The sequence below is a fragment of the Rhinolophus ferrumequinum genome, chromosome 13 (assembly GCF_004115265.2).
Source record: "Rhinolophus ferrumequinum isolate MPI-CBG mRhiFer1 chromosome 13, mRhiFer1_v1.p, whole genome shotgun sequence".
Lineage (NCBI taxonomy): Eukaryota > Metazoa > Chordata > Mammalia > Chiroptera > Rhinolophidae > Rhinolophus > Rhinolophus ferrumequinum.
Window position 1 is genome coordinate 56,005,319 of NC_046296.1, and position 14,043 is coordinate 56,019,361.

At 53.7% G+C, this 14,043-nt stretch overlaps 1 protein-coding gene across 1 annotated transcript in view; it reads right to left on the reverse strand.

The window, feature by feature from the left end:
* Positions 1–14,043, reverse strand: part of KLHL29 (kelch like family member 29) — a 172,546-nt gene that overhangs the window by 63,481 nt on the left and 95,022 nt on the right. Inside the window, 1 exon segment of the mRNA XM_033124873.1 lies at positions 2,465–2,606. Coding sequence (XP_032980764.1) covers positions 2,465–2,606 — 142 coding nt within the window.

Consider the following 14,043-nt stretch of genomic DNA (forward strand, 5'->3'; position numbering starts at 1 on the left):
TGTTCCATAAATGCTGGTGTTTTTCCTTTTTTTCTGGAGAATCACTGTGTGAGAAAGGGTGGGAATGAGAGCTGGATTGTGTGGATAGGTTTTTGCTGGGAAAGGCCAGGGCACCAGGGCCTGAAGCTGTGCAAGGGTCCTGTGGTGTTGGAAGGGAGAGCTGGGGGTGTGCGCAGTGTGGGAAGGTCGGTGGGGGCTGCTCTCCACAGACTTGCTGGCGGGGGGATGGGGTGGGGGTGGGGCGCAGTATTTGTCCTGCGTAACCTCTGTTCTGCATGGCCAGCCCTGGGGGAAACATGAGAAGTCCATTTTGGCCATTAAGGAAGTTGTGGCTGAACAAGGAAGTCCAGACATGCCTCCTGAGATCCAGTACAAGATACAAGACCAGCAGTGCCCAGGTCAGGCAGAGAAGGGCCCAGGGCATCCTGAGCTAAGCTGACATTGAGGTGACTCAAGCAGGCTTGTGAGTGTGACTGGGAGATACAGTGACAGGCAAGGCCAGTGTGGGTTTCCTCTGACTGAATGAGTGTGGCTCTAGGCCTCTGTCACCTGAATGTCACCTTGGTTTTCATGATGCCTCTGGAGTGGCAGTGTAGATTGAGGTCAGGGAGCTGAGGAAGGAGAGTGGGGGTCAGAGGGGGCTCTTAGGACCACAAGCCCCAGAGGCTAGGAGATGGGGCTGGGAGTTCCCTTTCAGAAATAAGATTGCAGAGTAGGGAGAAACCAAGACGCAGAGTGACTATCAAACCACCAGTGGGCGCTGTCCCTGAGAAGTGGTCCAAAGGGAGAGCCACTGGGCCTGGTGCTGGAGAGCCCAGCTGGGAGTCAGACAATGCTTTAGTGCTGGTTCTGCCCTCACTAGCTGGTTGACCTTACGCATAAGACTTCCTGAGTCAGTGTCCTCGTCTGCAATGGGACACCAACTTCACAGGGTTGCTGTGAACATAGAGACGATACACAAAACAAGGCCCATAGTACATGTGCAACAAATAGTTCTGATTTTCATAACGAGAGAGGTTGGAGAAAACTAGAAGCTGGCAAATGTTGGGGAAGCAGTGCCAGCAAGATTCTAGAATGGGAGATTCCGCTAAAGGGGATTCTGCAAGATTCTGCTAAGGGGGATTGTCCCCCAGCCTGAAGAAGAGGAGGTGGTGTCACCGTGGGCCAGCCTGGTGTCTTAAGGACAAGGCATGATCTCCTAAGCTCAGTTTTCTCTAGGATTAGTCAGAGAGCCTGGAAAAATGCATCAGAACTTGAGAGCACAGCTGGCGAGATCTCAGATAGCTCTGTGGCGAAGATACAGAGATGCTGTGCCACGGAGTTGACTGATTTATGAACTGAGGAACGGCACAGAGGGTGCTGGAGACCTGGAGAGCTGTTTCTAGTGATTTGCACCAGGCCCTGCTCACCGTTTTTACCAATGATTTGGATGATGATGTGGAAGACATCATGACTAATCTGCAGGTGACATAGTATTAGGAGGGTTAAGCGCAGGTCAGCAATAAAAGGAGGAGTCTAAGAGAGCCTGAGTCACTCAAAAAGATATTGCTAAGGTCTTGCCCTTGGGTCTTCATACCCAGCTGCCTTAGCCAGACTGTGAAGGGATGGACGGGGGCAGAGTAGCCACGTGACAGTACTGGGTTCCTACTGTTGGGACCTCATGTGGTGTGGCTACCAGCAGAGCAGAAGTGAAGTAAAGCTGCAGTGATGGAAGCAGAGGGGCTGGAAGTAGGAGGTGCTGGGCGGACCGCACGTGGGTGGTTTGTGTTGGGATCTGGCGGTTGAACAATGCAGAGATCAGAGCAACCCCTTCACAGGTAAAAGGACTGGAACCATGGACTGAGGGGTGTGGCTGATGGTCTTGGGGTGTTTATCATGCAGAAGACTTGCAGCAGGAAGAGTGGAGTCTCCAGATATGGGCTGTGGTATAGAGAGCCAAGCAGACATGTTCTGTGTATCCTAAAAGGAGGTGTGGGACCCATGGGGGAAAACAGGCAAGGTTTTTGTTAGGGTCACAGCTGTCCAAAGAAGGCCGAGGGTGCCGTTGGAGGTGGAGGATACCCAGTCCCAGGGATGCGGAGCACCCCATCTTCAGCTAACTGACGGCGAGGCAGAACCTCACTGAAAGGTGTGACCTGAGAAACTGGTTACGAGTCAGAGTACTGAGGTTTGGAAATGACTGGCGAGTCAAACCCTAAGTACATTCAAAGTCACTCTTCCCATGTCATTCTCACTCCCTTGCCCTCCCAGATACTTTCTTGAGTAGCAGAGAAAGGGGGTAAAGACACAGATACTGCCCAGGAAATTACACACCGTGCCCCCACCCCCACCCCAATGCAGCCTGAGGTCTGGGCTGCTGCAGGCCAGTGGGTCAGGACCTGCTGAGGAGCTGGGGCACCCAGGAGGCCGCTAGCACCTCTCCCAGCCCTGGGAGTAGGTGTCTGTCCACGGAGGAAGTACATACCTGGATTGTCGCTCTCCCTCATCTGTTTGGAGGGCGGCTCATCAGTGTCCCAGGGCGTGGACTGATTGATGGGCGTCTGCCCCCACCGGATGCTGGTCGTAAGTCCCTGGGACTGACTGTCCGCTTTGGAGATGCCTGGGGCCTGGGGAGAAGCAGAGCAGAAGGGTGAGCACAGCTAGGCAAGGGTCCTGCCCTGGGATCTACCCCCTGAGCAGTCCTGCTGCCTGAGCCATGCGGTCAGAGGCAGAGCTGTGGCCCCTCACCCAGTCCCACGGGGGAATCACAAAGCCTTTTGGCACAGGAGTAGCAGCAGTGACCTCTGCTAAGCTCCCACTTCCAGGAGCACCCAACGCAGTGCCTCCCTGACCACCCTCTGCAGCTGGGTGGCATCTGAGCTCTCCACCCGAGCAATCACAAAGGAAAGAGAGTTCTGTGCTGTGAGATGTGAAGTTCCCTTAGCCCTTGGAGCATTAATAAACTGCCACAACATCCATGGGCATGTGCTGAGCACCAACTGTATACTGAGCCCAGGCTCAGTGCTACCATATGTCTGGCCCCCTGACATGTGAGAGAACGGCTCTCCAAAGTTCCACCATCAGGCCCCATTCTGCCCTCACAGCAAGGCCCCAGAAGTCCCACTCCAATGGAGGAGGCATGGGGAGGGTGGGGGCTGAGGCCGATGAGAGGACAGTTCCAATCCTGCCACCAAGGCTGGAAGGCAGGGAGCAACTTCATTGGGACCCTCAGCTTAGGAAGGAGGCAGGCTCCCTGCTCCAGGATCTCAGTTTCCTACTTAGATATGTAGATTACTGAGCAAATGAACCTCAGGGTGAAAACAACTATTAGGACAGTATTGGTCTCCCTGAGCTACAGCCTCAACCTGGGATATTATGTCGTCATTAAAAATCATATTTACTAAGAATTCTTAATGAGATGGCGAAGTGCTTACACTATAATGTTAAGTGAGAAAAGCAGGACATAAAATGACACCAATATAACCTCACCGTGTAAAACAGTATATGCAGGAGGGAAAGAAGTAAAATGTTAGCAGGGTTGTTGTTCTCAGGTGAGAGGATTATGGGTAACTTTTATTCTCTTGTCTATACTTTTCTGTATTTGCCAAATTTTCCACTAAGGCCATTACCATTATTGTAATTATAATATCAACAACAAAAATCCAGAAAGAAGGTCGGAAAGCCCAGGACTGCATAACTGGGATGTGAGGGCAGTGTGGATCTCAACAGAGGTGGTTTTAGGAGGGACGAGCATGGCTCCCAGCAGTGCAGCTACAGCACAACCAGTTTTGGTGTGAAGGGTGAGGTGAGGTGAGGTGAGGTGAGGTGGGGGTAGAGACGTCTGCCCACTGGGGACAGTCCCAAAAGGCCAAAGGAGCACCAAGGGGCATCTGCGGGCCCTTCTTAGGTGAGGGCCATGGTCCCCGCCCGTGACTTCTGATGGAAGCTGATCCAGTGATCCAGCTGGTGGGGGGTAGTGCCCCCTGCTGGGCCTCTCTGACCAGCAGGACTCTCCTGGTCCCACAGCAGGCCGACTCACTGGAGAGGAGAGTGGGGAGGGCAGACAGCTGTTACTGGGGCTTTGATGCCTCATGCAGATGACAGCCAGCTCCTGCACTAGGGCCTGCTGGGAGGAGCAGCGGAGTAGCCTCCCATCGGGACGGCAGGATGCACTGAGCTAGTTGCATTAGGCTGCACTCTATCCCTGGCTTGCATCTGAGATGCTTCACATCTGTGAACAGAGCAGGAAACGAAGAGTGTACCTCCTGAGGAAGGAACAATTAAACAGACAAGCCTCCTCATCAGAGGCTCCTGCCCCATTTCTGTCTGTGGGACAGATGGGAGCTTGGGGTGCGTAAGGGGGTTGGGGAGTAGCCACACTCACCCAGAGTTGTACAGAACTTGTGGAACAACAGTGTGGCTTTTACAGCATTCTCTAACTAGAAAGCGTTCCAGTGTGCCCTGTCTGCAGCCCCTCTGTATTCCCAGATTCTTGAGGTGCTGGTGGGTTCAGAGGCGCAGAGGTTTCTTCCCCATAATAATCAGAGCCATGGGAGGGGGGAGTCTTGCGATGTCCCATTCAGGGCCCTGTTTGGGTGTGAAGTTTGAAGGCGGAGACCCCAACCTCCTCACCAGCACCCTAGTTTACTGACAAGACAGAAACCTATCCTGCCAGTAGGGGGCGCTGCAGCCCCTCTCTGACGCTGCCGGTTTCTGGAGGCCTCCCAGGCCAGAGACAGGTTTGATTCTCAGGGTCCCACCTTCGCATTTCTCCCCTGCGGAATCAGCATCCAGACCCCAGCCTGGTGGTACCTTGACAGGGTAGGGGAGGGCTCTGGGAACTCAGAGGCACTGGGCCTGGCGCTTACAGCAGGCAGTGCTGCCAGCAGAGGTGGCTGGGGTCTCCTCCTCCAGAGTGGATAACCGGATTCTGAACTCTCAAAACTTCAGGAGTTCCAGTTTTCACCTTAACATGAGGGAGTTTCTGAACTTGAAAAACAGCACAGTTTTCCAAGGGCTCAGGCCTTTGGTTCCAAAACACTCCTGCCAGCGTGATGGCTTGTGCCTGTTGGTTAGCTGGTTTGTGCAGTAAACAAGCACTGGGCCCCTGCTTTGTGCCCAGCCCTGCCCAAGACACGGGGGATGCTAAGTGACGGAGACTCGGCCTGTCTCGAAGGGGCTGCTCTCAGCTCCCTCTGCAAACTGTGACCGAGTTAGACTCCAGAAGGAAGCAGGGGGCTCTGGAGCACTGGGGGTGGTGGGGTGTGGCTACAACAGGCCTGCTGTCTGGCTGTGTCTTTAATGAATATTGCAAGCAAGTCCTTATGTACAAGAAATTTGTTCTGCTGTGAGAAGGAAAACAGCCTTTTTTTTTTTTTATCCTTGAGGAAAGATAAATAAGGCCACTCGTATTCTACTCGGCACTAGCAGCTTCTGAAGCTATGAGCAACTTTCAGTTCAGGAATTTTTATTTATTTTATTAAAATAATGACACGAACATCCTGTCCTCTACTCCCTCCAGAAAAAACATGGACATGGGTTGCGTGCTTTGCCCTTTGCCCAGGTGCCTGGGCGCCCAGGTGGGAGAGGAACGTCTGGTAACGTGAGTCAGCCTGGCCTGACCAGAGCCCCTCCTCCTGCAAAAGGCTCCAGGTCCAAAGTAAACCCCCAGTCCTGAGTTCTGGAAGCTTCTGGGGGAGAATGTGTGGGTGCAGCTCCAGCTCTGAATGTAGCTCCTGCTAAGCCTTTCCCCCAGGGTCCGGAGCTCCAAGACTCCACCAAAGGCTCTCCAGGCTACGCCCAGCCTAAATGCCAGGCCTCCTGGAGTCCCACCTGTCAGCAGGGGCTGTCCGGAGCACAAGAATGCCAGGCTGGAGGAGGAAGGCGGGGGCGCCTCCCCTCAACCCTGCCATTGCCATTGTCTGGGACAGCAGTGAAGCCACTCAGACATTTGGCCTTTCCCCCGTGTTCCTGGCCATGCTTCTGCTCCTGGGACATGATGGCACTTGGCAGAAAGAGGCAGACGAGGAGAGCCCTCCTCCTGCCTGGCACCAAGCGGTGGCCCTACCTGCCCGTCATCCGGCCAGCGCGGGCTTTTCTCTGCTCCCCTTTAATGAGATGCTAATGGGATGCATCATTAACGCAGCAGCTTTTAAACCCCGAGCTCTTGTAAATTTTCAAAGGTCACACTTTTACGGCGGCTGACAGCATCCTGCTTCTTTCAGCCACTGAAGAACTAAAGACCCTGATCCTTAATGGATGCAGCTCTGTGAGGCGGTGGCATGGGCTGAAGCATCTGCTGGTCGGGGGCTGGGAACCTCCCCCCTGCCACAAGCCTCCCAGGGCCCCCGAGTTGTGCTCTGCCAGCTTGGGGTGGGGACCAGTTACACGCCGCCCACAGAGCTATCCCGGGGCCTGCTCCATGCAGGAGAAGGTGTGCAGGGCCGCAGGTGGGGCCCAGTGTGGAGATGCCCGACAGAGGGGGCGAGGGAGGCCGACGCCGCTGGGGAGGCAGAGGCACTTTTCCTCCCACAGACAACCATTTGCTTACCCGGCTGTGCACCCAGGAAATGGCGACAGCCCCGAGGGGCTGCTTTTTCCTAATTTGTCCACCCAGAGGGAGCACCTTTTTCTGCTTTCCACAAAGGTGCCATATAGGCCAGCAATGCCCCAGTGGTCAGGGGTGTTTGAAAGATGAAGGGATGAGCCTCCCCGGGGCCCTCACAGGCCTCACTGTTCTCACCCCCATGTCCTGCGCACACAACCATCGCAGTCTCGGCACACTGCCTTTCAGGCTGTACTGACCCTGCATTGGCAGGCCAGCTCCACGAGGGCAGGGACCCGGCACAGTGCCTGGCCCAGCTGGTGCCTAGCATGATGTAGGTGCCCAGGGAACGAATGAATACGGGCAGGGTCTCTGGGCTACAGTGCTGGCCAATAGTAGGAGCATGCATCACTGGAGGTTCACAAACGTGTGAATGCATGGAGTTCACTTAGGAAGAGTCAGTAATGTGGGTAAGGAACAGAGGTGTGAAATAGCTTGGTGTGCTTGGGCAACGTGATGCAGGGGAGATGAGATTTCCAGACTGGCAGCCTCATGTGCGGGGACCCCCGACACCAGGGCCCTGGATGCTGCTGGAGGCTCCTCAGAGGCCCAGTGCCACAATCCACTGCCCCCCACTGATGTGCCTGAGTGTTATGGAAGATGTGGGATGCTGGGGTTGACACCTGCCTCTGTGGGGTTAAGGGACCTCCCAGGGAAACCAGAACTCAACCTTCTCCATCGTTTGCACAAGAAGATTAGAAGAGGGTGAATCCATGGAGCCTGAAAGTCAGGGAGGGCTTCCAGAAGAGGTGGGGTGGTGTTGGGCCATGAAAACGAGGTAGGATCGAATAAGGCTGATGGATTTGGGCTGAAGTCGCCTCCAAAGGACCGCACAGCAACTAGTGTGTTTCCAGTCCACATACATATGACAGTCAGGCTCGTGTGGGCCTCCTCTGCGGGGAATGGCAATGCCAGCACCCATGTCCTAGTGATGACCCTGCCTCTACAGACTAGAACCTGTAAGCCATGACACTGCTGTCACTTGTGTGGTGCTCAGAAGGACTGCCTTCTGCTGAGTGTCACTGAGTACAGCCTGCCCCATCCTTCATCGTAATGAGTCCCTGTCCTTCAGGGAGGAGAGTCCCCCAGCCCTCACCTCAGTTTAATTGGTCAGAAAATGCTTCCATGCTCACCCTGGGCCAGACGCCCAGTGGGATGCGATAGGCCTGCACCACGGACCTGTGAGGATGACACAGCCTGGGAGAGTGACCATAGGGAACAGGACCACAATGTGACACTACACCCGCTCTGGGCCTAGCCTTTTAAGAGGACTCATAGCCTCTGCCTTGGTCTCTCAGACCCTCCAGACCAGACCAGCGATCAGATGAATACCCCTGAGTGACTAGTCCACACCATGGGAGCTCAGACGGTGCAGCCAAGCCCTCCCAGAGTGTCTGTGCACAAATATGGGAGATACTATAAAACGTTTAAAGCCACTACAACAAATGGATACACAGTCTACTGTATATATTGAAAAATAGGAAAAGATCAAAAGTCATTTGTGTGTTGCTCTTGACATATAAACATAACAGTTTTATATGTATCCCTTCGTGTTCCACAGAGGATCAGAGGCAGCATGACTATAGCAGGGGCTGTAATTACTCGAATGCGGAAGCTAAAGTTAGCGCAATCTCTCCCTAAGCACACCCCAGCTGGGTGGGGGTAGGAAGGGGCCTTGGATGAAAACTGAGAAGCCACAGGGAAGACATCAGCAGTGGGGACTTGGGTCGGACTGCGCTCTGAGCTTGATCGGCAGATCCGTTTTTGTCTCACGACGCCTGCAATTTCCACCTAATTTGGGAAAGACAAGCTTTGGTGTGACACTCCCACACCCTCTGGCTCTGGATTCTGAGGGCTCCTTTTGGCAAGGGACTGCTGCTGTGACCTGAGTCCTGCAGTGGACCTTTGGCATCTTTTCTGACTTGAGATGGAAGCCAGAAAACTTGCGCTGCCAGTAGGTTTCTGACCCCCACCCCCAGAGCTTCTGATTCAGGAGGTCTGGGGTGGGAGACCCCAAAATGTGTCTCTTTAGGGAGTCCATGGACCTCACTCTGGGGAGCAATGATGGTCTTGATGTTCAAGCTCTCAGGCCCCTGTGCCTGGAAGCGGGGGGCACCCCCGGGACTACAGCTGCTCAGCAGGTCCTGACTGGGACAGACTGTGGGTCTTGCTCACGGGGCTCCTAGGCACCACCTCTTGGGTCACAGTGTCCTCATGGACTCCTGTTCCCAGCGCAGGTTTCAAGGGGGTAGAAGGACATGATGACAGACACCAACACTATAAATCTGTGGCCTCTGGGAAGAGCAAATGACATTTATGGGTCTCCCAGTTCTCATTTCATGATTGCTACTGAACTACAAACAAGAGAATAATTGCAGTTAAATTCCCACTTGGGGCCAGGGGAAGCTCTCCAGAGCCCCCCTCCTGCCCTCATTACCAAGGCTGCCCTCTCTGGCCCCCTGGCCCCAGGCCGGCGCCCTCAGCCTCCCCTTTGGAGCAGTGCCATAATGTGCTCCGGAGCCCGATGAAATTTCTAATAATACTAACCAATGATGTGTTAAATTGAGACACTTCTGGCTCGCATGCCGGAAACTGCACCGATGGTTTAAAGGACCAGTGCTTACCTTTCTCTATCAATTTGCTGCTAAATTACTGCTTTCAGAGCAACTTACAGAAAAGTAATTCTTTATTTAAATTTTAATTTCAATCTTGTCATTTTAAATATATATTCAGATTCCAATCATATTACAGAATATGATGATGTCTCTGGAGGGCAAGTGTTTCTGCTGGAAGCCTGGGTGGAACAGAGGACATGATGTGGAGAAGGGTGACAGGGTCCAGTAAGGAGAGAGCAGCCCCTGGGGACAGCTTGGCCAGCGCAGCCATGTGCTGGGGTGGGAGACAGAACTGTAGAGTCCAATGGTCGGCCTCTAACCTGGTCCTGTGATCCCATATTTTGTGTCCTGCCCCAAGGGTCCCTGCCAGCACTTCCTGTGCTATCATTCTCACCATAAGGACCCAATAAGCCCCAACCATAAATAGATACCAGGCACAGATGAGATGAGGCTGCCTGGCCTGCCGCCATCCTACTGGCTCACATTTATTGAGCACCTCCTACATGTTCTCACCTTCATTTTACACATGAGCGTAATAAGGCCTGGAGACGTACAATAATAGGTAGAGCATGCCAGACTTGGGACTCTAACTCAGGTCTCTTCTGCCCTAAGAGGCGCTCTGGGATGTTCCCAGGCCACCTCTCTCCAGTCCACCCCCTGCTGTGGCTGACAGCCCCATAAACAGGCTTAGTCATATCAAGGCAATGTCCACACTACCCTATTTGGGGAACACTTGGTGCCTCCCCCCACCCCCCCGCGGTGCCTACAGGAGTGCCAGCCGCAGCTTCTCCTTCCCCCACTATGTCCAGCCCAACTGGGCCTCCTGCTCTGATCCTGACAGCGTGCTAGGGCCAGGGAGCCAGACCCAGTGGGCTTTCATCATTTCCTCTAAACCTTCAGACCCCCAGGCCCTAGGCCACCACTGACGGGTTCCCCCAAACACTGCCAGGGTGGTCTTGGCCCTCTCCACTGGGGCTAGTTCTTCAGTCTCCGACCAATGCAGCACAGACCGGCACCTCCACGCCTCTCCAAAGCTGGCAATGCACTGCAGGGTCCACCCTTCACATCCCCTCTCTCTTCAACACTCTACTTCCTCTGCCCCTCCTTTCTATATCAGTCCCTTCCCCTTGGCTTTCCAACTCAGGGACTGAAAAACCCTTGTCTGACCAGTTCACCAGCCGTTCCAGCATCTCTCTGCTTTCTCTCCTTCGTTCATGGTCATCCTCACCATGGGGGATCAGGACACCTGCTCTTCTACTCCTGTTATCCCTCAGCTTTCGCTTTGTAACTCTTCCCACCCGTGCACTTCAGTAAAACCATCACCTTGAAATGAGTCACCTCAGTCACCTCCTGACACCAAATTCGGTTGCACTGGCTTCCTCCGTCTTCCCTCTGGAAGCTCCCTTCCCTTCTGTTTCTGTAACAATGCTTTGCCTGGTTTTCTACCTCTTTCGGGCTCCTTGTCTGTGCTGTTCACTGGCTTCTCTTGCCAGTTCTCCCACGTGGACATACATGCCCCAGGGCTCATGCCAGGCCCTCCCTCTCGCTCGCTCAGGTCCTGCTGGGCCCTATCTTCTTTCATAAGTATTTTTGTGTGTGGTAGCCATTGTCTTTGACAGGACCCAGCTTCCTATAGTATTCTGCAAGTACATTTGCTTTTCCGTTTTCCAACATCAAAGTCCGTACCTTAGAGAGGTTTTTTTTTTGCTGAAAGTTCAGCACAGATAGCTCCCCTGCAAATGCAAACCAACCATGGCTGGGGATGCTTTGTGCCTCACGCTCTCTTGCGAGCCCTGTCCAGGTCCCCCCAGCCCCTTCCTCCAGACCCTCTCCCAATGGACGGGCCTTGTGGACAAAAGAAATGATCAATCTGGCAGACCCTTTAACTGAAGGCTTTCAACTTTCCTCTGACAACTGTCAACGGAAAACTTCTTAGTCCCATTTCCAAGTAACTTTTCATCCATTACAAAACCCACAAAATTTTCAAAGGGGCTTTGAAATAAGATCACCTAGGAAAAAAAAAAAAAGCCCATCACAAATGAAAGTCTTTGAAAAGAAAGAGGCCCTTTCCTGTGCTTCAGCTCCCCTCTGATAGCAGTTTCCCTTTCATTCTGCTGAAAGGTGCAGGGCAGGCCTGGCCCTCAGCAGCCGCCTGTGATGTGAGGAGCGAGTGGCCCAGACGGACAGACAGGGACGAGGAGGAGGGTGAGGGCACCTGCTCGCAGAGCTGGAGTGGGTCTCTCATTGTCCCCTCTTCAATCAGCGCTCATGGCTTCCCCGACAGCCGTGGGCCTTGTAACCTGTCCAGCCTGCTCAGGGGCTCAGCCGCCCTGCCTGTCCCCACTCACCTCAGCATTCGTGACACCGCAGCTTCCTCTGGACCACAGCGACTCATCTTCATTCTTGTTGTCATAGTGGGCGGGAAGGTAGGCATGGCAAGAGCAGCCCTGTTCTGGCCTTTGATGGGACATTCCTCAAACGCTGGCCCTGCAGGCGGTGACTCTGGGACCACCCCTTGACCTCTCAGCCTCAGAGCCTGTGACACGCCCATCCTCCCCAGGGTCACCTCCAGACTCACAGACGCACATTAGACAACAGCCATTTCTGGGAGCCTTTGTTATTTGCGGATTTGAAATCCTCAATGAATCTGGTGAGGAAAAGTGCTCTGTGCAGGGGAGCTGAGCTCGCAGTTGGTGTGGGGACACGTGTGGGTCCCTCACTGAACTATGTGAGCTCCAGTTTGGCCCTCAGAGGCCTACACACTGAGTCCCCAATATTAATGTGAACCCCAGCGACGGAGGCCTTCCTGGAAGTGGTTCCTAAGCACGTCAGGGGAAGCAGCTTGGTCAGGCTGGCCTGGCCCCTCTGCCCCTCAGGGCCCTGCCAGGCTTGCCCTAGAGGGCATTCTAGGATTAACTAAGCCCGCCTTGGGTGCAAGACCCCCCCGACCCCCACCCCAGAGCCAGAAACAACCCAAGACTGAGTCCCCGCTGATTGTCTGCACTCCCTTGGGGTTCCTTCTTCAACAAACACCTAACACTCCTACTAAAGCCCCCCGCAATCCACCTTCGGTGGGCCTCCACAGAGCATTTCTTATTTTTATTACAGACAAAGGCTCGCAGGAGACAAGGAACAGTTCTAATCTCTGAAGCCTCTGCTGTGTGACTCACACAGCCGACTCTGAGTGGGAAGTCGACTGAGCGCTTGACTCTCACGCCCAGCAAGGCGGTCCTGAGACAGACATCTTCAGCGACCTCATTAGAGGCCTAACAAGAGAGAGGATTGTGGCAGGGTCACCCTGAGGTCAGGCAGGACAAAGAAACACACGACGCAGCACAAATGTCCCTGTGAGGAGGCTCCTCAGACAGGGCGGCACAGCTGAAGGAGCTAAAATAGTTTTACTGCCGGGACTTGAAGACTCTCTGAAGCAAGACTGCACCCGAGCGTGCGTCTCAGGACTGGAGTCAGAATTCCAATGCACAGCGGAGCTAGGAACTCTATGGGACTGACCAGGCCTGCAGTGGAATATTCCAGAAGCATGCAACGAGGGCTTGGTTTGTATCTTGCCAGCTCCCTGGCATCCTTGCTCTGCTCAGGCTCTCTGTCATGAGACAATGTTTGGCCAGGCAGGGTCCTGATGGAGAGGCATGTCCTCGGGCCACAGTCCAGCTCAGCTCCCTTAGTTCAAAATTGAGGTAGTTCAAGGGATTTTTTTTTTTTTTTTTTTTTTTAAAGAAAATGGCACCATTCAGCACCAGCCTGTCTCTTCAGGCTTTGGAGAGTTTGCTGGGGCAGATTCTCTCTAAACTCACTGACGTCCAGGTGCAAGAGAGAAAATGGTAGAATCCTTAAGAAATGGTGGAAGAAGGAGGGAGACACAGGGAAGCAGCCCTCTTGGATTGATAGACAGACAGGCTTCTCTTCCTTGGCTGTGACATTGGAAGAGAAGCGGGGCTCTGGGTGACCAGAGCTGTGTAAGGCTCTGCCTTGCTTGGCAAGAGGATGGGGCAGCCACTGTACCAACTTCTGGGGCCATGGGGCCTAGTCCACGATGGAGAGGGCTGGCAGACTGTCTGTGAGGCTTTCCAACTGGTGCTTACCATGGAGCCCTGGGTCAGGGAGTGGGGATCCCAGACAAACACGCCCCTTCCTTAGCAGTGGCTCAGACTGCCTGGGCCAAGGCTTCCTTCACTTCACTTCCTTGCAGCACTGCTTGGCTACCACGGCTCCATCTGTTCGGTGCGCGGACCATCGCCTTCAGGTGCATCATTCATTCATTCATTCATTCACCCCATACTTATTGAGAAACCAGCCTGTACTGAATAGTCTCTGGTCTAGGGGAGCACCCAGGCTAATGGAGGAATCATAACCATAACAGCTAATACGTATTGAACCCTTAGATATGCCAGTTTATAACTCTTAAGACCCAGGAGTTTTTTGAAGCCAAGGTCAGTGTATCTATCTCCATTCCCCACTGTGTTAGTCACCTCAGCTGCCATAACAAAATACTGGAGACTGGGTGCCGTAACAACAGAAAGTATCACAGTTCTGGAGACTGGAAGTCTGAGGTCAGGGTGCCAGCATGGCTGGGTTCTGGTGAGCGTCCTCTTCCTGGCTTGCAGACAGCTGCCTTCTTGCTGTGTCCTCACATGGCAGAGAGAGAGAGAGAGAGAAAGTTCTAGTCTCTTCCTCTTTTCTAGTCCTATCATGGGGGCCCGATCCTCATGCCCTCATCTAATCCTAATTATCTCTCAAAGGTCCCATCTCTGAATACCATAACAATGGGGGCTAGGTATTCAACATATGAATATGGCTGGGATTCCGTCCATTGTACCCACATAGCAC